This window comes from Equus quagga, chromosome 7, assembly GCF_021613505.1.
Source record: "Equus quagga isolate Etosha38 chromosome 7, UCLA_HA_Equagga_1.0, whole genome shotgun sequence".
Classification (NCBI taxonomy): Eukaryota; Metazoa; Chordata; class Mammalia; order Perissodactyla; family Equidae; genus Equus; species Equus quagga.
Window position 1 is genome coordinate 22,327,122 of NC_060273.1, and position 27,228 is coordinate 22,354,349.

General features: G+C 46.6%; 1 protein-coding gene across 2 annotated transcripts; it reads right to left on the reverse strand.

The window, feature by feature from the left end:
• Positions 1-12,201: 12,201 nt before the first annotated feature.
• QPRT (quinolinate phosphoribosyltransferase) lies at positions 12,202-26,108 on the reverse strand. 2 transcript variants are annotated; one of them, XM_046668491.1, is made up of 4 exons: positions 26,048-26,108; positions 13,419-13,954; positions 12,707-12,838; positions 12,202-12,633 (listed from the first exon to the last, which is right to left on the reverse strand). In XM_046668491.1, exons 1-4 carry the CDS (start codon positions 26,058-26,060, stop codon positions 12,415-12,417), a joined length of 900 nt encoding a protein of 299 aa, XP_046524447.1. In that variant the 5' UTR covers positions 26,061-26,108; the 3' UTR covers positions 12,202-12,414. The 2 variants fall into 2 exon arrangements, with proteins under 2 accessions (XP_046524447.1, XP_046524446.1); XM_046668490.1 differs by lacking the exon at positions 26,048-26,108 and adding an exon at positions 18,269-18,749.
• Between the last annotated feature and the right edge of the window lie 1,120 nt (positions 26,109-27,228).

Here is a 27,228-nt window from a genome sequence, read left to right on the forward strand (position 1 = left end):
GATTGGCCCTAAGCTAACATCTGTGCCAATCTTCCTCTATTTTATATGTGGGATGCCACCATAGCGTGGCATATATAAAATAGAGGAAGATTGGCACAGATGTTAGCTTAGGGCCAATCTTCCTCACCAAAAAAAAAAAAAAAAGGGGGAGAATTAGTTCTCGGTTGGCTGGTTGCCCAGTATCTGGACCTGCAAACCCAGGCCGCTGAAACAGAGTGCTCTAACTTAACCACTATGCCACCAGGCCGGTCCATGCATATCTTAATCAAAGGACACTGTTCAGCCTCCTATAGGCAGCATTAGACGTTTGATTCCCTTCTTGAAACTTTCTCTTCCTTCAGCTTCTGACTCCACAAACACCTACCCTCTCTCTGGCCATCCTCTCTGATTTTTTTGCTGGCTCCCTTCTCCAGAGGTCCAACCGGGACTAGTTTTGCTCTCTACACACTCTTCCTGGGCAATCTTACTCATGTGCATACCTTCAACAGCTCTCATGCCCTGATGCTCCCCAAGTCTCTACTTACAGCTGTGGTGGATCCGGTTCTCCTGTATATATTCTCCTACTATTCTAAAGTAAATAGTACAAGCTGGAGTGAAAACAAGATGATCAACGAAAAGGTTGTCTCAGAACCATTCCACGGCCATCCCTGGGTACAGTCAGTATTTGTCCCCAGGATAAAACCAGCCAAAAGAAAAAAAAAAAAACGCAGGGGTCATGAACTCACATGCACAAAGATGCCAAACCACGGACGTAAGAGAGTGATGTGAACCAGGGAACAGAGACAAAAAGAGACCACATGCCCATCTGTAGGGGCAACTGCCACTGAGCTCTACCAATTGTGTCCATCCTTCTGACTTTCCAGCTAAAGCTAGAAGTCTGGGTTTTTAGGTAAAATCAACCAAATTGTTGACCACTGTGTGGGTATGTGTGGGTATTAATCTGTATACCTATAAAAGCCGAATGAAACAAGTCTGTGGGCCACATGTGGCTCATAAACCATCAGTCGGAGATCTCTTCTAAACGAACTTGAACAAATTCCTGGGAACGCTCCTGAAGTGGGTGTGCAGGGTTCCTCCTTGTCTTGGCCTTTGGCAGTAGTTAAGTGGGGCAGCGTGCTCTCAGGTTTTCCCCACTTTCACACTGCTGATATTTGGGCCAGATAACTCTTTGTTCTCAGAGACTTTCCTGTACATTGCAGGATATTTAGCAGCATCTCTGGCCTCTATCCACTAGGTGCCCGTAGCATCCCCCTAGTTGTGACAACCAAAAATGTCTCCAGGCATTGTCAAATGTCACCTGGGTTGGGGGAGAGGAACAAGCACATTTGATCTAAGTGAAGCATTTTTATCAATTAACACACCCGTCACAGAGCTTGCAGCCTGTTCAGGGTAGGGCCTACTGGGGAACCAGACCCACTCAGCTGCCAAGGAGAACCATGGGGGCCTCCTCATACTAACTTTCAGTGGTTCCAAAAAGGACTAAGATGAAGAGACAAAACAAATAAATAGAAGAGGAAATAAATAAATAAGACAATGCACAGCACCACGAAACAAAAAGAGGCTTGTAGGAAGACATTGCAATTGGAGAACAAGAGAAAGTTCTGGAAATTACAAATCATATTTGTAATTAAATTACAATTAAAAAGTTAATCAAAGGAAAGTATGAGAGGAAAACATTTTTAAACACGTCTCAGTACGTAGAGTAAAATGGCAAAGAAATGGAAAATATGAAAGAAAAGTTAAGAGATGAAGGATCAATCCGTTCACTATTTGTCTAACAGAAGTTCCAGAAAGAAAGAATAGAGGGGCTGGCCCCGTGGCCGAGAGGTTAAGTTCACGCGTTCCGCTGCAGGTGGCCCAATGTTTCATTGGCTTGAAACCTGGGCGTGGACATGGCACTGCTCATCAAACCACGCTGAGGCAGCGTCCCACATGCCGCAACTAGAAGGACCCACAGCGGAGAATATACAACTATGTACCAGGGGGCTTTGGGGAGAAAAAAAGGAAAAAATTAAAATCTTTAAAAAGAATCTAATAGTCACAGCTAACATTTAAAAAAAAAACCAAAAGAATAGAGGAAACAGAGGGAAGGAAATGATCAAAGATTCTATTTGTTTGAGAAAAACATTTCAAGCAGAGAAAAGAGGTTTGTGCAAGTGGCTCTCACCTGGCTGTGCAGCGGACTCACCCGGAGAGCTCTTAGAAACACGGATGCCAAGACTCCTCCTTCTCCTTCAGGTGGAATAACAGGGACCAGGTTTAACCTTCCACCTGAAACAACCACTACCACCACAACAAAACCAGATAAAATACATGAAACAAGTTTCAAAACACTGGACACCAAGCAATGAAACCCCAGAGAAAAGAAAACAAGGAAGGCTAGTTCTTTTAGGATTGTCCAACTCACTGTTTTGAGAATTTCCAAACTGTGGGTGGAGGAGGTCAGTGAAGTGGAGCCCAGAGGACTTCCTGAGTTGAGGGAATGGAGCTGAGAGTCCAGAGAGACCACAGCAGCTAGAGCTTGGTGAGCAGAACACAAAGAAGAGATAACTACCCAGAGAGAGAACCCAAGATCTGCAGAGGGGCCCCTCGAGTATTCAGCAGAGAAGTGATCAGCCAATGTGTGTGAAGAAACCACCCGTGGCCAGGTGAAGGGCCATCTGAAAGGATTAGAGGAAGCAGTGCCCAGGGTCTTTTCCCATTAGCCAGACTGGAAAACATCAAAGGGCACTGGGCAGAGGACTCAGGAAGGTCTTGGCTTAGTAGTGGGGAATAATCAAGCCTAGATGAGCACTGCTCTGGACCTTCCTAACAAATCATACAGATTACAAAAATATCTGGCACTCAGCAAGGTAAAATTCACCATGTTGGTCAAGCAATCAAAGGTTACTATGCATGCAAAGAGGCAGGAAAACAAGACCCATAATGAGGAGAATAATCAATCTAGTGGGACCAACCCAGAACTGACACAGACGTTAGAATGAACAGAGAACGACAATAAAACAACTACTATAACTGTATTCCATAGTTCAAAAACTTAGGCAGTGACATGGATATATAAAAAACATAGGTCAAACTTCTAGAAATGAAAATTACAGTGTCAGAGATGAAAAATACACAGAATGGGGTTAGCAGTAGATTAGACAGTGCAGAAGAAACGATTAGTGAAGGTGAAGGCATACCAACAGAAATTATCCAAAATGAAACTCACAGAGGAAAAATACGTTTGAAAATGAAAAGCTCATTAGTGAGCTCTGGAACAACCTCAGACAGCCTAATATGTGAGTAATTGGAGTTGAAGGAGAGGAAAGACAGAGGCACAGAAAAAAATATTTTAAAAACGAATGGGCTGAAATTTCCAAATGTGATACAAATTATAAATCTAGATATCGAAGAGCTCAACAAATCTCATGCACAAGAAACTACAGCAAAACACATCATAATCAAATTGTTCAAAGTCAGTTATAAAGTGAAAATCTTAAAAGTAGCCAGAGACAGCTCAACATCACTAATTATCAGAGAAAAGTAAATCAAAACCAAAATGAGAGGAGCCAGCCTGGTGGCATAGTGGTTAGGTTTGCCCACTCCACTTCAGTGTCTTGAGGTTCACTGGTTTGGATCCCGGGTGCAGACCTATGCACTGCTCATCAAGCCATGCTGAGGCAGCATCCCACATAGAAGAACTAGAAGGACATAAACTAAGATGTGCAACTATGTACTGAGGCTTTGGGGAGAAAAAAAAAAAGAGGAAGATTGGCAACAGATGTTAGCTCAGGGCCAATCTTCCTCATCAAAAAAATGGCATACCTTTAAACAACAACAACAACAACAAACCACAATGAGATGTCATCTCACAGTCATTAGGAAGGCTACTATCAAAAAAACAGAAAATAAGTGTTGGCAATGATATGGAGAAATTGGAACCCTTGTCTACCGTTGGTGGGATTGTAAAATGGCGCAATCATCATGGAAAATAGTATAGAGGTTGCTCAAAAAATTTAAAATAGAACTATCATATGAGTCAGCAATCCCACTTCTGCATATATATCCAAAAGAAGTGAAAGCAGGGTCTTGAACCTCATGCATGTTCACAGTAGCACTATTTACAATAGCCAAGAGGTGGAAGCAACACAAATATCCATCAACACATGAACGGATAAGCAAAATGTGGTATATACATACAATGAAATATTATTCAGCCTTAAAAGGAAGGAAATTCTGACACATGCTATAACATGGATGAACCTTGAGGACATCATGCCAAGTGAAGTAAGTCAGTGATGAAAAGACAAATATTACATGATTCCACTTACATGAATCACCTAGAGTGGTCAAATTCATAGGGACGGAAAGTAGAATGGTGGTTACTAGGGGTTAGGAGAGGGAGAAAAGAGTTGTTATTTAGTGGGTATAGAGTTTCAGATTTGCAAGATGAAAAAGTTCCGGAGATCTGTTTCACAACAATGTGAATATACTTAACACTGCTGAACTGTACACTCAAAAATGGTTAAGGTGATAAATGTTACGACTCGTGTTTTTTACCACAATTTTTAAAAAAATAGCCAGAGACAAATCCAAAGAGACAGAAAGTAGATTAGTAGTTGTCAGGGCTGGGAGATGGGAGGTGGGAATGGGCAGTACCTACTAATAGGTACAGAGTTTCTTTTCGGAGTGATTAAATGTTCTGGAGTTAGCTAGTGTTGATGGCTGCACAACTTTGCATACTAAAAATCACTGAACTGTATATTTTAGGTATGCTTTTTTTTTTTGGTGAGCAAGATTGGCGCTAAGCTAATATCTGTTGCCAATCTTCCTCTTTTTTTTTTCTCCCCAAAGCCCTAGTACATAGTTGTATATCCTAGTTGTAGGTCATTCTAGTTCTTCTATGTGGGATGCTGCCACAGCATGGCTTGATGAGCGGTATGTAAGTCTGTGCCCAGGATCCGAACTGGCAAACCCTGGGCCGCTGAAGCAGAGTGCATGAACTTAACCACTCAGCCACAGGGCTGGCCTCTGAACTGTACATTTTAAAAGGGTGAAGTTTAGGGGCTGGCCCCATGGCCGAGAGGTTAAGTCCGTGCGCTCCGCTGCAGGCGGCCCAGTGTTTTGTTGGTTCGAATCCTGGGCACGGACATGGCACTGCTCATCAAACCATGCTGAGGCAGCATCCCAGATGCTACAACTAGAAGGACCCACAACGAAGAATATACAACTATGTACTGGGGGGCTTTGGGGAGAAAAAGGAAAAAATAAAATCTTTAAAAAAAAAAGGGTGAAGTTTACAGTATGAAAATTACACTCAATTTTTTAAAAAGCAGTAAGAAGAAATACATGCTACTACAGAAGAACAGAGCTAAGGATGCCATCAGATTTCTTGTTGGAAACAATCCAAGTGAGAAGGCAGTGAAGCAACATCTTTAAGCATTGGAAGAAAAAAAAACGTCAACCTAGGATTCTATACCTGGCAAAATATCTTTTAAAAACAAAGGCAAAAAAGAGACATTTTCAGATTTACAAAAGCTGAACCAGCAGACCCACACCAAACAAAAATGTTAAAGGATATCTTTCAGGCATCAGGAAAATAATCCTAGAAGGAAATCTAGATTTACACAAAAGAATGAGGAGCATCAGAAATAGTAGCTATCAGAAATACATGTCAGAAATATGTAAGATTGTTTTCTTATTATTTAAATACCTTTAAAAGATAATTGTTTCAACAAAAATAATAACAGTGTACTGTGGTTTACAATGTTTACACACGTAAATGTTAAATGCATGACAATAACATAAAGGCCAGGAGGGGAGAAATGGAAGGATACAATTGTAGGGATTTTATACTACAGATGATGAGGTATAATAGCCCTCAAAGGCAGACTGAGACAAGTTAAAGATGAATACTATAAACCCTACAGCAACTACCAAAAAAAAAAAAAAAAAAGTAAAGAGGAAAAAGGGAACAAAGAACAGATAGGACAAATAAAAAACAAATAGCAAGATGATAGACTCAAATCTAACCATATCAATAATCACATTAAATGTAAATGGTCTAGAAAAAAATGCAACCAGATTGGAAAGGAAGAAGTAAAACTCTATTTTTCAGATGTTATGATCTTGTACATAGAAAATCCTAAGGAATCCACAAAAAATCATCATGAATTCAGCAAGGTTGCAGGATACAAAGCAATCTACGACATATAAGCACATGAAAAGATATTCAACATCATCAGTTGTTAGGGAAATACAAATCAAAACTGCAACAAGACACTACTCCACACCCAGTGGGATGGCTATAATCAATAAGACAGACAATAACAAGTGTTAGTGAGGATGCAGAGAAATTGGAACCCTTGTGCATTGCTGGTGGGATGTAAAATGGTGCGATGGCTTTGGAGAACAGTTTGGGAGTTCTCCAAAAAGTTAAACATGACCCAGAAATTCTATTCCTATGTATATACCCAAGAGAAATTGAAAACATATGTTCACACAAAAACTTGTACATGAATTTTCATAGCAGCATTACACATGAAAGCCAAAAAGTGGAAACAATACACATAACCACCAACTGATGAATGGATAAACAAAATGTTGCCTATTCACACAATGTAACACTCAGCCATAAAAGGGAGCGAAATACTGATACATACTACAACCTGGATGACCCTTGGAAACATGCTAAGTGAAAGAAGCCAGACACAGCAGACCACGTATTGTATGAATCTGTTTACATGAAATGCCCAGAATAGGCAAATCCATAGAGACAGAAAATAGAATAATGGTTGCCAGTGTCTGAGGGGAGAAGGGAACGGGCAGAGACTGCTAATGGGTATGGGATTTCTTCGGGCATTATTAAGATGTTCTGAAATGATACAGTGATGATGGTCTCACAACTCTCTGAACATACTAAAAACCACGGAGTTGAACACTTTGAAAGAGTTTTATAGTGTGTAAATTATATTTCAATTTCTAAAAATTAATGCATCAAGAAGAAGGGACTATACATATTATTTAAAGTTATAATGACAGCCAATAGAAAGACTACTAATAAAAATATAACTAACAAAAGTAAAGAAAAAGTGTGAGTGAGCTAGAACCTTTGTCCTTCACCTAGGGAATCAATAGAACTCAAAGCTATAAATGGCCACCTTTGCAATTCAAGAGGGAGCGCCAGGAAGAATTAAAAACTACTACTTAAAAACGATTACCTCAGGAGGATGGGAGTGACTGGAGATTTTTACTTTTTCGTTTTATACCCTGATAACTAAATTAATTAACAACTGAAAAATGAAAAAGGAGAGGATAAAGGTCAAAGGTAAAAAGGTATAAAAATCTTGTTCTCTTGTCAAGTCTTTTTGAGGCTCTAATAGTGCTTAGTTTCTTCACATGTAAGATGGAAATGTTAATAATGACATCAGTAATAATAATGAGAGTTCTCACTAATTGAATATTTACAATGAGCCAGGCACTCTGCTAGGCACTTCACGTTAAAAAAAGAAAACAGAAGAGAGAGAGAGAGGGAGAAAGAAAGGAGAGGATAAATTTACTGTCAGAGAAGATGTATGGATCTTTTTTGGGATCTATTTTAATTATTCAAGGCAGAGCATCGTCGAATTGTTGCCACACAAAGGTCACGGGAACACTTCTTCTGCATCTTCTATGCTTTTCCCAAACACAGGGAATGGACTTTTCACCCACTGGAATTAATTAGATTGGAAACAAAAATGCAAGGCTTGGTTTAACCCTTGAAATTGTTCATGTATTTGGGAAGTTACTACATCAATAATACAAAAATGTGTTTAGGACAATTCTTTACCTAAGAAACTGCCAAGTCTCAATGAATTACCCTTCTGGCTCATAACATTCTGAGAAAACAAAGCAACTCATGTAAAAAAATAAAATTGAAATATTTTTGGTTCTTGGTGAGATTACAGTTAAGTGGCTTTTATTGCTGTTGGGTTTTTTTAATGTGGGAAGCATGATTTTATCCAGCCTTTAAGAAATCAGCATTGTCCTTTATATTTTGATATATTATTCCAGCAAAAATGCTTTCCTTTGGTGAAAAAGTAGCCAAATATCAAGAAGCAAGTGACTTGCGGGCTAAGTCTTTGTTGGTCCTGTCTAAGGCTTCTGCATCTTTTAGCTGAAGAGCTGCGAGGTAAGAAAGAGGTCACCCAGTGACCCACCAAACTAGAGGTATATATGAGGGTCTCTTTGCCCCTTATCATTTTCTGGGTGTGCTGTACAGATTCCAGTGATTGAAAGAGCACTATGTACCTGAAAGAAAGCCCCCATTATCTGGGGTAAATCTGACGTGCACAGTGATTGATGGAGATGTTATTCACAGACTCATGGTCAGATCCTCTTCAGCACTTTGTTGTTTGGTCTTACAAGCTCAGCTACTTGGGGCCTCAGAAAGCAGGTCTTCAGTGTTACTGAGTAACTGCCAAAATGATCTGTTATTTCTCAAGAAGTGATTGGAACAAAGCTCAGAGGTGCTGACACATTTATGGAATTTTACATACTGTATTGTCTTGAAGGACTAGCAGTAAATTAATATACGTATCCACACCGCATAATACCACAGTGGGATTTTTTAAAGATCCAAAGTTGAATTGTTTTTGGATACCATTTGGTTTGCTGATGATGTCTTGCCATTTTTAAATGCTTTCAGCTTTCACTGGCCTTGGCTCGCTAAAACTCATGCCCATTGAGTTCACTGGCTCTGTCAACCTGGTCTGACCCTCTAGACAGAGCGCCCCAATGGTGGGTGGGTGGAGGGTGGGAAGAGGGATGGGTTGACGGAAAGGGGATGCATGGATCGGGTGGGTAGGTGAGAAGGAGGATAGATAGAAGCTGAGTGGGTGGATAGGGTAGGTGGGTGGGCAGGTGGGTAAATGGAAGGATGGGCTGGTGAGCGAATGTGCGTCTTGGTGATCTCTGGAGTACTCAGGGCCTTGAAAAATCACTGAGATGCCTTGGGCACTTAGATGGGGATCTGATGAGGGAATTAAGCTGGAAAAGTGGGTGAAAAAAGGAACTGCTGCACACCCGTCCTCAGCTTGCCTTCTTAAGCCGATGCTACACTTAGCTTTCACAGTCTCCTGGGCTGTTATCTTTGGAACCCAGAAAGGGAGATGGACTTAGAGGGGAGTGGAAGCTGGTGTGATTGCAGTGCCCTCTGGTGGCCAGGAGAGGATTTGCCATTTAGTATTCTTAGGTATTTTTTCACTGTTTATTCTCCCGACCGCCAGCTCACCCCTGACACTAGAATATAGACAGGAACTTTTGTCTGTTTCCTCCCTGTTGTAAATATGGCATCTAGAATAGAGCCTGGCACATAGTAGGCATTCAATAAATATTTATTGAATGCGTGAATGATACAGATTCAAATTCTGCTTTACTGCTCTATTGATATGTGATCCTGAGCAGCTCTCTTAACATCACAAAGCCTCAGTTTCTTATGTGTAAAATGGAGATGCTAACACCCACTCCCCAAGAGTATTAATTGAGGGAAAGGGACCTACACCTGCTGAGCAAGGGCACTCAGTCAACGCATGTTCCCTTCTCACCCACCAGCCAGCGTTGCTGATGCATTATATGCTGACAGCAGCACCCGATTTGTTGGGCACATTTGCCGTAATCGGCATGGGCTTTAAGCTGGGGGTGGGGCAGCCTAGAGAAATCATTCAAGCCTCATCCCAGGCTGGCCAGGCTGGGAGGAAGTGTAGCCAGATAGATAGGACGTTACCAGGTGAGGTATCAGATTCCTTTTCTGCCTTCCACACCCCTCTCTCTCCATCCCCACAGCCATACCCAACTCTTCCCACTGCCCTGAACCCATCAGGCTCCAGCTGCGCTCGAAGCCTTTGCAGATGTTTCCTCCGCCTGCATTCTATTCTCTCCAACCCCACTGCCACAACCCACATTCAAGCCCTCTGAATGGCTGCATCAGCCTCCTCCTGGTCTCTCTGCAGCCACTCTGACCCCCTCAAATACATCTTCCTGGAGTGGACTGGACCTAAACTGCAAATATGCTTATCTCACTTTCCAGCTTCAATCTGACTGTTCTTGGGACAGAGTCCGAGTCCTCTGACTTACCATTTTGTGGTCTGGACCCAGCCCAGCTCCTAGCCATCTTGCCTCTCCTGATCCCAGCTTCAAATCAAACAATCCAAGCCATTTCCTACTTCTGAGCCTTTGCCCATGCAGTCTCCTCTGCCTAGAAATCCATTCCCCAGCGAGGAGGGCACGTGTTGCTTTTGCCTGACCAGGATCCATCTCCTTGCGTAATGGCATCACCTCGCAGCTCGCAGATCTGGAGGTGCCTCTAGGGCTAACCCATTTCTGGGTTCGAGGGTGAGCTTGAGACTCAGCCTGGTAGATTTCTTTCCTAATTGGAATACTGTGGGTGCAGCATACATTCTCCAGTTGGCCACAGCCTGCTCCCCTTTGTCTTATTCTGGCTTCCACCATTTATTTTATCTGCTTGGGTCCTGGAGGCATTTGAGTTTGTGACTCCTGGTACACTTCTCCTTCTGGTCTGTCAGCCTCTGATTCCCTCCTAGATCCCAAGTGTTTCGCCTTCCAGTTCCCAGCTCATCCATGGGTCCCAACTTCCTTGTCGTGGCATCCAGAAGTGCCCCTGGTTCTATGGGGGTTCAGTTTTCCCCCTTCAGGTCTGAGGAGCTGCAGCTCGGAGATCCAAGTTCCCTGGAGCAGGGAAGGCTGCCTAGCTGAGTGTGTCCGTGTTTTCCCTGGAGAAAAGGCAGAAGGACGCAGGGGTGGAGGTGCGTATTAGAGAGAACAGATGCAGCCCCAGGTGGCACCGCTAGGCTGTGTCCTGTGAGAATGGCCTCTTTAGTTCAGGGTATCACCAAAAGCGGCATCCACTTCTGCTTGGCACCTCTGTTAGATGAATCTCTGCTGTGTGCTCAGAGCCTGGCCGTGGCGGGTGCCCAGTGCATGTTTGATGCATGAAGGACAAAGGCCTTGGCCTGTCTGGGGCTTTGACATCTGAGATGAGCTTGTTGTTTTCTTGATCTGCCCCGTCCCAGGCCCCTTGCTGGTCTCCAGGGTTGGGGAAGGAGCAAAGGAGTAGGATACCTCCCTCAAGGCAGACTGGGACCCTCAGAATCCTCCTGGGGAAGGAGCCTTTGTGGAGGAGAGTTGTTTTTCTCTCCTGCTGGCAAAGGACAGAGAAGAGAGTGGGTTCTCAGAGGGGAGAGGCAGCTCCAGACTGGGCCCTTCTGAGAGGAGCCCTTCTGGGAGGTGAACCTTCTTGAGTCACCTTGGGGACCACCTTTACCCTAGGGAACCCTCATGTCCTGGTTCCTCTCAGAGATACCCAGGAAGGGTTAGAGAGTGGGCCCCCAAGGCTTGAGGTGATGGTAGGGGCAGGTGAGTGAGACCTCAGGTGTGTTTGGGGGACTGAATTTAAATCCTCTCCTTAGATCCCTGAGTCCTGACTTAGCATGGAAGGAAGTTTGACATCTGAACCTGGACCCCCAGCCACCCATCCCTTCCTCCCTCAACTGAACTTTTCTCTGGTCCCATCTGCTCTGTACCTACCGTCCTCTCCCAACTAATGAGAGCCCCATGGAACCAGACCCAAAAAGGATTTCAGCACCAAGCGGAGGTCTTTCATTTTGGGGAGGATGCATAGTGGAGTCTAATGGGGACCCCAGAAGTGAGGAACGGACAGGTTCTCGCCTCTACCAAAGAGGTATAACAGTAGCCAGAGGTGAGAGGCAAAATACTTAAGAATCGGTACAACATAGGCATCGACCAAGTGCAATGTTCCAGCTGAATATCAAGGCTGATGCCATATATCCTCAAATATAAGATGCCATTGACTGTAACACGCATACCATTACTCGAAAAGAAAACTGTCAAACTATGACCGATGCTTTCTTATCACTTACAATTCCTATTTTAAGCTTGTTGAAAGAGCTCTTTTGGACTTATCTCAACATAGATTGTTATCATATTTTATCTACAAGCTGCATGCACAGGCCGTGATGGCTACATGACCACGACCAATGCCTGGCTGACGGTAACCATTAGACACCATTGACTAAAGACACACCTGGACTTCAGAGAAGGTAATGTGTGAAAAAAAAGTGCATCTTAGAGTAGATGAACCATATATGGCAATTTCTAACTCTTACTGAGCACTTACTATGTGTTAATTATCACTGAAAGAAATTCATTAGGTCGATCATTTATTAGGCTCATTTTACAGATTAGGAAACTGAGATGAGCAGAGATGAAGCCAGCCCTTTGAGGTCACATGAGCAGCGAGTGGCAGAGCCTGGACTTTCGCCCAGGTTAATGTCGAGAATGTCCTGTTGGCCACGTATAACCTTGAGGGTCCCAAGGAACTATGTTATCCCACTGGCAGTGTCATCTTCTTTGGCTTTAGGTCCGGCGGGTGTAGGGCACTGGAGTGGCCCCTTCAGCAAACAGCTTGAGGGAGAAATCGAGGGCCGGGGCAGCCTGGGTCAGCATCCCCAAAGAGATGACATCGATGTGGGGCCCACAGAACTGAGGAAGGTTGCCCAGCGTGATGCCCCCGCTGGCCTCCACGCCCACACCTGGGAACCGGGCCTTCAGTGCTGCCGCCGTGCGGTGCAGCTCCTGCGGAATACAAGCCAAGAGAAGGTGAGAGCCACCCACGTGGCCCCTTCCCAGGAAGCAGACCCTGCCTCACCTCAGGCCTGAAGTTGTCCAGCAAGACGAGGTCCGCACCTGCTTCGGCCGCCTCCACAGCCTCCTGCAGGCTGCTGCACTCCACTTCCACCTTCAGGGCAAAGTCGGCTGCCTGCCGGGCCCCTCGCACCGCCTGTCAGGCAAGCCGAAGGGCGAGAGTGAGACAGGTGGCACCTGGCACAGCGTCACAGTGAGGGGCACAGGGGACGGGCATTCGAAAGGCTCCAGATGGATAACAAGCTTGGGGTTAATGAGGAAACCAGGCATCGGATGGTTTCTTTCATATTAGGTGAAACCACATGAAATTACTACCTCTGTGGGTCAAAAAAATGGCCAAATATCAGCAAGATTTGGCATTTGGACCTGAGTTCAATTTGACTCAGAATCTTAAAACTGGAAGGGGTCTTCAAGAACATTTTCACAGATGGGAAACAGGTCTGAGGAGTTAAAGTGACATGCCCAAGGTCGCAAAGCCATCAACACTGGCTCCCCATGGTTTGTCCTTTGCTTCTGAACGTCATACCAAGAAGAACGCTGGTAGGAAAGCGATCCAACCCCTCGTTTCACAGATGGAACGTCTGAGGGGTGGAGGAGTCTTGCTTCTCCTGACATCACTATTCGCCAGGGAGTGGTTGGGGGTCTCTGGTAGAGGAGAAGGGCTGTGATGGCAGGGTGGGAGCAGGGCCAGGGCAGGGGCTCAGTCAGACATGCACCTTTTCCACACCACCAGCTGCCATGACGTGGTTGTCCTTCACCATCACCAGCCCTCCCAGGTCATAACGGTGGGAGGCGGCCCCGCCCACTAGGAGCCCATACTTCTCCACCAGCCGGAAGCCTGGTGTGGTCTTCCTCGTGCCCGCCACGTGCCCGGCCCAGCCGGTTCCCCTGGCAGCTTCCACAGCCGCAGCGGCAGCACTGGCAACTCCACTGCAGCGGGCCAGCATGTTCAGGGCCACCCGCTCGCCCAGCAGCAGGCAGTTGGCAGGGCCTCGGACCTCTGCCACCTTGGCCACAGGCACCAGCTTTGATCCCTCGGGGAAGAGCCAAGAGACCTGGCAGTTGACGTGGGCAAAGATGGCATCAAAGAAAGGCCTCCCAGCCAGTATCCCTGGGGACTTGGCCCACAATGCTGCCTGCGAGGGGGCTGCCCCCGTGACCAAGCCTGCATGATTGAAGCTTGGGCAGTCTTCTCGGAGCCAGCCATCCACCAGGGTGGCCAGAGTGGCAGGGGGCAGCAGGAGTGCCAGGCCTGGGAGGGAAAGAGAGACAACAGCATTATATTTGGGCTGCCTTTCTTTTCTTTTTAAACATTGGCACCTGAGCTAACAACTGTTGCCAATCTTCTTTTCTTTTTTTCCTTCTTCTTCTGCTTCTCCCCAAAGCACCCCCAGTACATGTTGTATATTCCAGTTGTAGGTCCTTCTGGTCATTGGCTACCTTTCTTATAGTCAGGGGTGATTGTCAAAATATTTAACAACCAGCAAATTGGGTACTAGCCAATCAGGGTGAAGATCTGGGGGGCCAAGGAGAGGGGCTGGGGTGCTGGGTGGGCCCTGTGGGCTGGACAAGGTTGCCAGATTGAGCAAATAAAAATACAGGAGGCTTGAAGCCGGCCCCATGGTCCAGTGGTTAAGTTCACGCGCTCGGCATTGGTGGCCCAGGGTTTCACTGGTTCGGATCCTGGGCGCAGACCTAGCACCATTCAACAAGCCATGCTGAGGTGGCATCCCACATAGCAGAACTAGAAGGACCCACAACTAGAATATGCAACTATGTACTGGGGACTTTGGGGAGAAGAAAAAAAAAGAGGAAGATTGGCAGGACGCCTAATTAAATTTAAATATCTGACAAACATCATAGATATTTTTAGTATAAATATATCCTAGGCGATATTTAGAACATACTTATACTTAAAAATTATCTGTTGGGGTCGGCCCGGTGGCGCAGCGGTTAAGTGCACATGTTCCGCTTTGGTGGCCCAGGGTTCGCCAGTTCGGATCCTGGGTGCGGACATGGCACCGCTTGGCAAGCCATGCTGGGGTAGGCATCCCACATATAAAGTAGAGGAAGATGGGCACGGATGTTAGCTCAGGGTGTCTTCCTCAGCAAAAAGAGGAGGATTGGCAGCAGATGTTAGCTCAGGGCCAATCTTCCTCAAACAAAAAAAAGTTATCTGTCGGTTACCTGAAATTAAAATACAACTGAGTGTCCTATATTTTATCTGACAAACCTAGTGCTGGGTCAACAGTTATTTACCAGCCAGAAGAGACATGCACACTGCCAGAAAGGCACCCTACAGCCTTTCCAGTTGGCCTGGCACAGGATTAGTTATTTACGAGCTCTTCAGCCCCCAGTAGAATGTGAGCTGTGTGTCTTTTTCATCCCAGTCTTCTCTCTACCACCAAGTACTTTAAAGCTGGAAGTTCAACTTTTCACAGATGTGGAGACTGAGGACCAGAGAGGAAAGGCAAGCTGGCTGAGGTCACACAGCAAACGGGTGGCAGAGTTAGATTGGCCAGGCCTTGTGGTCATGGCCATCTGTCCCTCTGCCTTTGCCCCCTAGCTTGCAGACCCCTCCCACAGCAGATGGTTCCACAAACTGTCCTCTCTCCAGAGATGGGGGCTGTACAGGAAGGGAAAAGCACCCAGAAATTGGGTCTGAGCCCCTGCTCAGAGAAACACAGCTTCAGGAGTATGGGCGAGTCCTTCACCTGTAAAATAAAAGTTACAGATGTGATCTCTAAGGTCCTTCCCACCAGCGTGTAGCGCCTAATGGGCCACTCAGCACTCAGGCCTGGCGAATGAATGGGGTGACTGCAGAGGCCCCGTTCAAGCACAAGTACTATATCGCCATCTGTCGGTCAAGGGAAGACCTGCAGCCTCTATGGCGCGTGCCACAGATGGACTTAGCTTCCCCCTGGGAGGGAGGAGACACTTCCACCGCATGTGAGGGGTTTTTGTTTTGTTCTGTTTTGTTTCCCCCACTTTTGTTCCAAGTTGAAGTTAAGGCCAGACACTCTGGCTTGCTCTGTTCTCAGCTGCAGGCCCTTCTTGTCCAGCCCTTCTTCCCCAAAGCCAAGCACCCAATTTTCACCCCCTACTGCCAGACACAGTCCTCAGGGAAGACACGTGGCCTTCCTTCTCCACATTGTCCTCCACAACCGCTCCAAGTGGCTCCCATTCCTCACTCAGAGCCAGCTGTGTCCTGGCTGGGTGCTGAGAACAGTCAAAGGACAAAGACATAGTCTCGGTCTCCACCCTTCACAGTCCAGCCAGGCAAAGACCTGAGAGCAAATGGCAGGGATGCGAGGCCTCCGCTCCGTTTAGACTAGGAGCATGATGGGGTGCTTTTTAACATGAATTTGGACCCTTCAACTGGTGAGCGTGGGATAAACAAACTGTGGTGCAGCTATATGATAGAATTCTACTCGGCAATAAAGAAAGGAACCAATTACTGACACACACGATAGGGACGCACTGCAAATGGACTATTCTAAGTAAAGAAGCCAGATTCAAAAGGCTACATGCTATTTGAGTCCATACATATGACATTCTGGAAACAGCAAAGGATTGCAGCAGAGAACAGACGGGCGGCTCCCTGGGGGTCAGGAAGGGGCTGGCCACACAGGGGCAGCAGCGGAGTTTTGGGATGTGGTCAAACTGTTCTATATCTTGTCTGTGATGGCGGCAACATGGCTGACGCATTTATCAAGACTCGTAGAACTGTACACAGAAAAGGGTGAATTTTACTGTCTGTAATTATAACTCATTAAACCTGACTTTAAAATAAAAGAATAAAAAAGTAAATTCGAGCAGACCACTCTCCTGCTTAAAACCTCACTTTCACTGTATTAACTCCAGCTCTTTTGACTTCTTTCTGTTTTGCATTTATTCTCTTGACAAATCCTTATCGAGCACCTGCTCTGTGCCAGGTACTAAGTTGTGGGTGACAGAGTGGACAGCTCTTTCTCTTGGCTTTCAGGCCTCAGCCTATGCTGTTCCAAGGTTGTGTGGAAGTCCCTTCCCTTAACCTCACCTCCAAACTCCCCCTTCGCCTCTCACTCCTCTTGCAGGTCTTCTCCTAGACAGCACTTCCTCGGCAAGGGCTCTCACAGACCCGCTAACTCAGGTCACACACTCACTCGACTCCTTGTTCTTCCCCCATCGTCACACTCTACTGTTGTTTCCTCTCTGGAGGCAAAGATGTGTCTGTCCGGTGAGTTTTCTGCTGTATCCCAAGTGCCAGGACACTGAACGACACAAATGCGCTGCTTTTATAGGTCAAAAATGGTCAAATAATGGTAATTTCATATTGTTTAGCTTAATACTAAGTGTTCAATGACACTTATTCAAGCAGAGAGGCTGCACAATGGGATGAATCAGAGCCCAGACTCTGGGGCCACTCGGCCTGGGTTCCAGTGCTGGCTCTGCCACCTTTAGCTGAGTGACCTTGGGCAAGAGACTCAACCTCTCAGGAGCCTTAGGTGCCTCCCCTGTACCAGGGATAATGAGAATAATCACCTTGGGGCCGGCCCTGTGGCCGAGTGGTTAAGCTCGCACGCTGTACTTCAGCAGCCCGGGGTTTCGCCGGTTCAAATCCTGGGTGCGGACATGGCACTGCTCAGCAGGCCACGCTGTGGTGGTACCACACATGCCACAACTGGAAGGATCCACAGCTAAAAATATACAGCTATGTGCCGGGGGACTTTGGAGAGCAAAAGGGAAAATTTTTTAAAATCTTAAAAAAAAAAGAATAATCACCTCATTGGTTTGTTATGAAAATCAAGTGTGTTAATATTTGCAAAGTGCTGGGAACACTCTCAGGCACGTAGTAGGCGTGTTTGCTAAAGGAAAGACTGAGGCATCACCACGAGTCGTGGGAGCTTAGAGGGAGAAGTGACTACATGTCCCTGAGGAGGGTAGTTTTAGTGGCCTTGAAAGATGACTAATGTTTGCCACGCAGAGGTGTGGGGGGCAGCGGAGGGGGAAAAAGACATTTCAGGCTGAAAGAGCAGGTGTTCGAGGCTTAAAAGCAAGAAAATAGAGAGAGAGGTGAGGGAGGGCTGAGCAGGATTCACCGGAGAAATGGCGGGAGGTGAGGCCAGAGCGAAAAAGAAAGAAACTATGTGGCTGAAGAATTTGGACAGATCCTAGGAGCTATCACAGAATTTTAAGCAAGGGAATGATATGACTATGATTTTGTTCTAGAAGGGTCACTTCAGCCACCACGTGCAGACAGGTTGGGAGGCAAATGGAGGCTGAGGCGATTGGCCAGACGTAAGCTGACGAAGCCCTGAATCGGGCGGTGATTGTAGCAAGAGCGAGTAGGAGATGTGTGAGCTGTTTCTGAGGCGGGGCTTACCGGAATTAGCAGCTAATAAGATGCAGAAGCCTTGGGTTTGTGTCCTGGGTGGCTGAAAACTGGCATAGGAGTTGTTCAGGGAGAAGTAGGCTGGGTGGAGGATGGCGACAGAGGAAGGCAGCAACCTGTACTGCCTGAGTGCCTGTGGTGTGCCTGCCATGGGCACCACAGCTCTCTCACACTCGCTCATCTGAAACTCACCACAGGGGCTCATTCCCACGTACAAGTACAGGAACTGGATCTCAAACATGTTCCTATATCGCGCCCTGGTGACACAGCTTATAAGCAGCAGAGCTGGGGGGAAAAGAATAACTTTGGTTTTGCAGATGTTAAGGTTGAGATACCAGTAGGAAATGTGGATGGCCATGTCCTGATGGTGGGTAGAAGAATAGTTCTGGAGTTTGGAGAGATATAGGAGTAAGAAATGGAGATTTCAAGCTGTCAGCATAAATGGACGAGCACAGCAGTGCATAAAGTGACCAGGGACGGGAAGAGGAGGCTCTGAGAAACAGCAGTATTCAAAGGCCACAGAGGCATGGCTGTCAAAAAGAGAAACAGCGGGGGCCGGCCCTGTGGCTGAGTGGTTAAGTTCTTGCACTCCACTTTGGCGGCCCAGGGTTTCATCGGTTCAGATCCTGGGTGCGGATATGGCACCGCCTGTCAGGCCACGCCAAGGTGGTGTCCCACTTAGTACAACCAGAGGGACCTACAACTAGAATATACAACTATGTACTGGGGGGCTTTGGGAAGAAGAAGAAAAGAAAAAAAAAAAAAGAAGATTGGCAACAGATGTTAGCTCAGGTGCCAATCTTAAAAAAAAAGAAGCAGCATCAGAAGGGAATGGGAGTCTGGAAGGAGAAGCGGGTTTCCAGAAGTAGGTGTGAGCAGAAGCAAGTAGAAGGAAGGCTGAAAATGGGCCTTAGACTCAGCAACTGGGAGGCCTTGGCCAGAGCAGTCTCAGTGCCCGTGCTGTGGGGGCAGAAGCCGCATTGTCAAGATCAGGGAGTATATGGGAAGTGAGGAAGTGGAGGTGGTGGGTGTGGACCACTCCTCTCAGCAGACGTTGAGAAAGCAGGGCCCTCCACCTGGGCTGCACAACCCGGGCTGCACATTGGAATCACCTGGAGAGATTTTCAGACTCTCTGCTGCTCAGCCCCATTTCAGATCAACGCAATCAGAATCTTTCAGAGGTGGTTCCCAGGCATCCAGGCACTGGAAGAGGTCCCCCTGTACTCAGACGCACATGAGGGTTAAGAATCAGTGCTCATACCAGACCACATGGTGTATGTCTCCGTTTATATGAAATGTCCAGAGAAGGCAAATCGAGAGAGACAGACATCAGAATAGTGATTGCCTGGGGCTAGGAATTAATTCTAAACAGCACAGGATCTCACTGAGGTAATGGAGATGGTCTGTGGTGATGACTGCACAACTCAGGAAATTTACTAAAGATCACTGAATTGATTAAAACCACTTAAACAAACAAACAAGACCCAATGCTCTGCTGAAAGGCAGGAACCATTTCTGCAACCCTCTTGAACCTGTAGGTCCAGGTATTGAGCATCAAAAGCCAACATCAAGAAGAAACACAACCAGATGCTGGGCACCCCTGACGGGAGAACTCACCGCCACTCAGGCAGTACTCTTGCCAAAGCAGCTGACCCAGAGTCAGATCAGACTTCTAGCTGAAACCACCAATTTACAAGAAAACCAGAGGACACAGGAATGTGTTAAAATGTACCACGGGTACACAACCAGAGAAATTCTGACCACAGGAAACTCTACCAGAAGATAACCTAATTTCTTCAACATATACATTGCACAGAAAACAAAAGATTAAAAGAACCTGAAAATACATACCAACCAATCACAATGTACGGATCTTATTTGGATGCTAATTCAAACAAACAAGTTGAAAGCAAATTAGAACATTTATGAGACCACTGAAGAACTGACTGCCGACTGGATATTTGATCACATTAAGGAAATTTTCAAAAATTTAGCTGTTGATCATTGTATTGTGGTTGTGACAAAAAGAAAAGTCCTTATCATTTAGAAAATAAAAAAAAAATAATAAAATGGTGAAACGTTCATGTATGAAAAGATTTGAGAGCTGGTTTTACTTTAAGGTAATCCTGGAAAGTAGAAAGTAGAAGGGGTGTAGATGGGGCTGGACTGGCCAAAAGTTGATGGTTGCTGAGGCTGAGTGATGGATGGGTCCATGAGGCTGCATCATACTTTTCTATCTACTTTGGTGTATGTTTGAAATTCTCTATAATAAAAAAGTAAAAAAAAAAAAAAAACCAAATAAAGGGAGAGAGAGAGCCCTTACCTGAGATGGGGTCGAGGAAAGTTTTTTCAGGATGGTAGAGCCGTGGTTCTCAACCTTGGCTGCACAGTGGAATTATCTGGGGAGCTTTGCCAAACTCTAATGCCTGGGCCCCACCCCCAGAGATTCTTACATAACTGGTCTGGAATGTGGTAACATAATTCTAATTTGTGGCAGGGTTGAAAGCTTCTGAACCGCAGGAAGAGCATAATAGCTACCACACCTTTGTGCCTACCGTATGCCAGGCACTTGCTATCCATTGTCACAAGTCCTTCCTGCAGTTCTTCAAGGTAGATATCATTTATATTTAGAGATGGAGAACTGAGACTCAGAAATGAAGAGGGAATCCCCTAAAGAGCAGAGCTAGAAAATGATCAAGCTGGAAAATGATCAGTGTGAGCCCGGGTCCTCCCTCCCCAAGGCTGGATACTGCCTCCAGGGCAGGGAGACTCCCTTGCCCCCATCCTTGCGATCAGTTGTTCTGATTGCCTATTGTAGAGGCAGAATGTTACACGCTCCACGTTCCACTTGTCAAAAATAAATAAATACGTCTGGTTTTCTTTAGGCCCCAACTCTCCCATGCATTTCCAACAAAAGGGATTCCTGCGGGTTGTTTTGAAAACGTGGGCTCTCCTAACTAGCAGCTGTTACTGAAAGGAATTTGAGAGAGGGAGGGCTGTTTTTGCAGCTGCCTGAGGAGAGCTGGTTCAGAGAGCCTGCCAGGAAGCTGCTGCACCTCGGGAGCAGCTGGAACGTCCTGTCTCTTTTGCATCCTCGCAGTTGTGACGTGTCAACGTTCTCTCAAGATGCCCGCCTTCAGAGAGTATAGTTTCATCCTGTGGAGTGTAATCTTGATCTCTCAAGGCAATGCTTTCTTTTTTCTTTTTTGCTTTTTATTGAGATTATGATAGTTTACAACCTTGTGAAATTTCAGTTGTACATTATTGTTTGTCAGTCGTGCTGTAGGTGCACCACTTCACCCTTTGTGCCCACCCCCGCTTCCCCTGGTAATCACTAATCTGTTCTCTTTCTCTACATGTTTAACTTCCACATATGAGTGGAGTCATACAGAGATTGTCTTTATCTGGCTTATTTCACTTAACATACACCCTCAAGGGCCATCCATGTTGTTGTGAATGGGACAACTTTATCCTTTTTTATGGCTGAGTAGTATTCCATTGTATGCATATACCACATCTTCTTTATCCAGTCATCAGTTGCTGGGCACTTAGGTTGCTTCCACGTCTTGGCTGTTGTAAACATGCTGCAATGAATATTGGGGTGCATGGGACTTTTGGAATTGCTGATTTCAGGTTCTTAGGATAGATACCCAATAGCAGGATGGCTGGGTCATATGGTATATCTATTTTTAATTTTTTGAGAACTCTCCATACTGTTTTCCATAGTGGCTGCACCAGTTTGCACTCCTACCAGCAGTGTATGAGGGTTCCTTTTTCTCCACACCCTCTCCAACATTTGTTACTTTTTGTTTTGGTTATTTTTGCCATTCTAATAGGTGTAAGGTGATATCTTAGTGTAGTTTTGATTTGCATTTCCCTGATGATCAGTGATGATGAACATCTTTTCATGTGCCTATCGGCCATCTGTATACCTTCTTTGGAGAAATGTCTGTTCATGTCTCCTGCCCATTTTTTGATTAGGTTGTTTGATTTTTTGTTGTTGAGTTGAGTGAGTTCTTTATATATTATGGAGATTAACCCTTTGTTGGATATATGACTTGCAAATATTTTTTCCCAATTAGTGGGTTGGTTTTTTGTTTCAGTCCTGTTTTCCCTTGTCAAGGCAATGCTTTCTTAATCAGTTATCTAGAATTTCATTAAAATTGGCATCTTTGTTTTTGAGGGGACCCAAAGCATCTTGGGAGATTTCCTGCACATCTCTCTTTACAAATAATGTAAAAAGATACAGATAAACTGAAGATTATGACAGAATATATGGAGACCTCCTCCCCGCCCCTGGCACTTTTGTGATTCTCATCTAGATTGTCAACTGATTTTTACTGTGTCTCTGTGTTGCCCTCACTAGACAGGGGCTCCTTGCTGGGAAGGACTCGCCAGAATCAGAACCTGCATCCCTTCTTTCCTTCAATCATTGGACACGCACTTGTTCATGCCTTTGATGGACGGACACAAAGGGAGGCTCTTTGAATGCACTTAAATTAATAGAACAAGCCTTTGTTCTTCATTGTATGTGTAACGACGTGGCTTGTGCTGGCAGCAACAGTGGTGTACATGAGGCCAACAAAGTCTTCCAGCTAAAACCAAGTCATAATGGTTTCCCCAATTTACAGGAAAAAATTAACTTAGAAGTTGTCAATTTTAAAGGTTTTGGCTTTATAAATTTTTCTTAAAACTCTGGTGTCTACTACCACTTGTCTATAATAGAATCTGGAATGACGTAATGTGTAATAATAACTGTTGAGGGGCCGGCCCGGTGGCGCAGCGGTTAAGTGCGCACGTTCCGCTTTGGTGGCCGGGGTTCGCCAGTTCAGATCCTGGGTGCGGACAGGACACTGCTTGGCACGCCATGCTGTGGTAGGCGTCCCACATATAAAGTGGAGGAAGATGGGCATGGATGTTAGCTCAGGGCCAGTCTTCCTCAGCAAAAAGAGGAGGATTGGCAGATGTTAGCTCAGGGCTAATCTTCCTGAAAATAATAATAATAATAATAACTGTTGACACTTTTACAGTCCTTCCTAGGCACTGTTCCAAGCATTTTATAGACATTAACACATTTAATCCTCACAACAACCCTGGGGGGGGGGGTGCTATTATTATCCCTATTTTACAGATAAGGAAACTGAGGCACGGAAAGGGCAAGCAACTTGCCCAAAAGTCCACATAGCAGGGAAGTGTGGAGGATCATAAGCCCAGGCAGGCTGTCTCCAGAGTCCCCTCACTTATTCTATCCCACCACACTGCCGTTTAATCAAGCACTAAGTTGTGTCTTTAAATTATTATATGTTTACTATGTTAATATTCACAGAGTTCTGCAAGCCACAGTCGCTTCCAGGGCTCTGTCCCTGGCATAGTAGGATCAGCCTGGATTAGGAGTCAGAAATGCCTGGGTTTGAATCCTGTCTATACCACCTACACGGTGGGTGACCTTAGGCAATTTGCTAACCTCTCTGAGAGTCAGTTCCACAAGGAAATCACAGGGCTGCAATGAGGAGGGAACAAGATGCCTGAGCCAAGGCCTGGCCGCGTGCCTTTGAACCCAGGGGTCAGCCTCTGGCAGCTTTGTTCTTCCATCTATTTATTCGTTGATCCATTGGGCAAACACCAGATGGAGACAGAGGCTGTTTAGCGGCAGCTTCCAGATAAATGTTCTTTCTTTCCCCCTTCTCTCCCTAGAGAAGAGAAATTACCTCTAAATAGGGCCAAAAGTGATTGCTCATCACACAGGTGGTAAAACAATCTACAGAATTTCAGGGCGGGGAGGCATGACCTGTCCTTAAGGTACGAGAGCAATTGGAGAAGGCTCAGAAAGGTTGGCTCTGAGAATAGGTTGGCACTGGACAGGAGAGCAAGGCGTGCCAGGCAGAGAGAATGGAGAGAGTGAAGGCCTGCCAGTGAGAGACACTGAGCATGTGCGGGTGGAGGTGCACAATCTTAGACACGCAGAGTAGCAAGAGAAAGGGCTCATTGTAGGATGGGGCCAGACTGAGCAGTCCTTGAATGACAGGAAAGAGTTAGGGTTTTGTTCAATAGGCAATGGGAAATCACTAAAACTTTTGATCAGAGGTCATCTGATCAAAAATGCACTTTGAAATTTAGATTGTGTCTAGGGTTCTTGAAAGATATAAGTTGGGAGACTGTTGCAACAGCCAGGGCAAAAAGCAGTGAGCCAGGGTGAAGTGTAATGGGAAGGCAGCCCTGCCCAGGCTGTAAGAAAAGGGCATACGACCTCCCCTCCACGCCACAGACTTCCTGCCCTGGCCTCACCCCTCACACCCTGGCCAAGGCTGACCGCTCGGCCTTTGCCCACCAGCCTGCCATCTGCTTCTGCCTCAACTCTGTCCTTGTCCCTTCTTTCTTCCACCTCCCCAGGCTTTGCCTCCCGGCTTTGACATGTCTACTCCACCTGGCTTAATCCTGTGTGGTAGTGATACCGGTGCCAACCCTTCTGGCTTGGCCCAGAGTTAAACATCCTGCCTTGTCATGCACATAAAGGCAGCGACACAATGGCAGCCTCGACCAGGCTGCTCCCCAGAGGGTGGTGGGAACAGAGAGGGAAGATACTCAGGTGACACTGTGAAGGTAAGTCCATAGGATGTGGCAACTGTCTGGATATTGGGGTGCGAGGAAGAGTGAGCAGCTAAGGTGACCCTGAGGTTTCCAGTCTGACAGGAGGATGGTGAGGCATGAAGAGAAATGGAGCTGGTGTAGGGGAAAGACTTTGAGTTTAGCATAGGGAGATGTCCAGGTGGAGATGGACCCACAGGGCTTCCAAAAATGGAACTGGAACCTGGGGAGGGCTCAGAGCTGGAGAGAAAGATGTGAGGAATCAACTATGTCACCAGCATAAATCACCGCTGAGGGGTTTCTGTGTGCAGGCACTTCACACATACTCTCTATTTAACCCTCACCACAACCCAAGGAGAAGGCACTGTTCTTACTTTATCAATGAGGAAACCAATGAGGAAAGCACAGCAAGGCTAAGCATCTTGTCTGAGGTCACACAGCTAGCAGGCTGCTGGGATGGGATTTGAACCCACGCTTTGACTCTGAGGTCATTGCTAAACCAAGAACTGGTTTGGGCACCTAAGAGCTGGTTCCATGGCCAAGACAGAGGGGCCGAGTGCATGCGGCCAGCAGAAGCCCCAAACTGGGAGAGGGAGGTGGGAGCTCAGGAAGAAGCCCAGGGAAGGGAAAGTGAAAATGCAGAGAACTCAAGGAGGGGCCTCCTGTGCTCCAGGCACTAGCTGGGCATCTTCCGTGCATCCTGTCATTTGTTCTCCCCACAACCTTGTGAGTAGGGAACTGTTAGAGTCATTTTACAGATGCAAGGAAATGAGGCTTTGAGAAGTCAGGTGACTTGCCCAAGGCCACACAGCCTGTTCCTGGTGCAGCCGAGATTCAAACAGGAGCCTGTTGATTCCAGAGCCTGGCCCCTATCATTCTGCATACGGCCTCCTTAGCGACCTCATCCCTCACGCCTGGCAGAGAATCATCGGACTCAAGCCCCCTCCCCCGCCCTGCTCAGATGGACAGGACTTTGCCTCTGCTCTTGCTGAGCTGCCAGCCAGAGGCAAAGTCCAGAGCTACTCCTCATCCAGCCTCCCACTACCTGTCCCCTTAGCCCCCAGGAGGCGCACCCTCCTCCAGGCCACCCCTGACCTTTCCTGGGGCTCAAGCCCCTTTCTTCCCACAGAGCTCACTGGGGACCCAACATAGAAGGAGAAAGAAGGGTGAGAAGAGGCCTTTAAGGGACAGAAAGGAGTGTTTGGGGTTCAGAGAGGTTGGAGGGAGATGGGGGAGGTAATAGAGTTAGATGGAGACCAGAGGACACTTAGCCTTTCGGTGGGGGTGCGGGATAAGGGACTGAGAGAAGCTGGGATGGAGAGACGAGCAGGAGAGGGCGGGAGGGTGGTGCAGGAACACCGAGAGAGGTCCGGGAGGCTCCTTTACCTTCAGGGTCCATGACAGCTCGCAGCTGCGGTGCTGGTGTGTCCACTGCTCAAATCTAGTGTTTGAAGAGACCAGGGGTTGGGGGTGGGGCTCCCAGACGAGAGGAGGAGGGGCCAGTCTAGTTGGCCCTTCCCAGGTTCTCTGGGGCTCCCTCCTGCCCTCCTCCAGGACCCCTGGGGCTGTGCCTACCTCATCTGCTTTCCATCGTCAGAGGAAGAGCTCTCAGTTCCCTAACTTGGAAGCCCTCTCCTCTCTGAGCCAGCAGCCCTGTTCTCACCATATCCCCAGCCCTCCTCAGTCCTGCCCCAGCGTATGAGGCTGTAAAAGTAAGAATGTGCTCCCTTGTGAGGGCTGGAAAGCCTCTTTGATGGTACGCTGGGAAAATCCTAATTCTATCCTTTTTATCTCAAGCACCTTGTTCTGCGCCTCAGTTTCCTTAGCTGTGACGTGGGATAAGACCTACCTCGTAGGTTCAACCGAGAATCAAGTGAGAAAACTCTGCGAGTTACACAGAGTAGAAACTCGACAAATGTCTGCTTCTCTTCCCTTCCCTCTTCCCAAGGTACTTTAAGGGCACAAGCAGATCAGAACCGGACTTCTGAAGGGGAAAACTGGGAGGCTGCCAGTAACCTGTACTGGGATGTCAGGCAAGTACCCGTCCAACTGCCGAAGATTCCATTTCTTCCTGGGAAACTTTGCTTGCCGGAGTGACTGCCTGCCAAATCCGCTGGCATCTTCCCAGCCTTCCTCCATTTCTTTCTCTGCAGCAGGTGACCTTGCCAGAACTGGGACTCAGGTGAGGCAAGCAGGGCTCCTGGAGTGCAAAATTTAAGGAGGCCTCTCTCTGAGCTTCCGTTTTGCACCTCGGCGCCTTGCTCGCCTCCCTCTAGTCCGGGACTGCTCTTGACAGCCATTCGCCAAACTGTGTTCTCCCTTTTTTTCCTAGACATCATTTGCTCTTGATTCTCTCTTAAAGGCTCTTTCCTGCCTCTTGCAGGTCCTTCTTCCTACATCCAACCCTCAAATTATGGTGTTCCCTCAGTGTGACAGGATTGTTTCTCTTTTTCTCCTGGGCCCACAGCTAAACTACATTTCCCAGCTTCCTTTGCACTGAAGCTACCACATGACAGAATTCTGTCCAATGGGAGGTGGACAAAAGTAATACATGTCAATTCCAGACC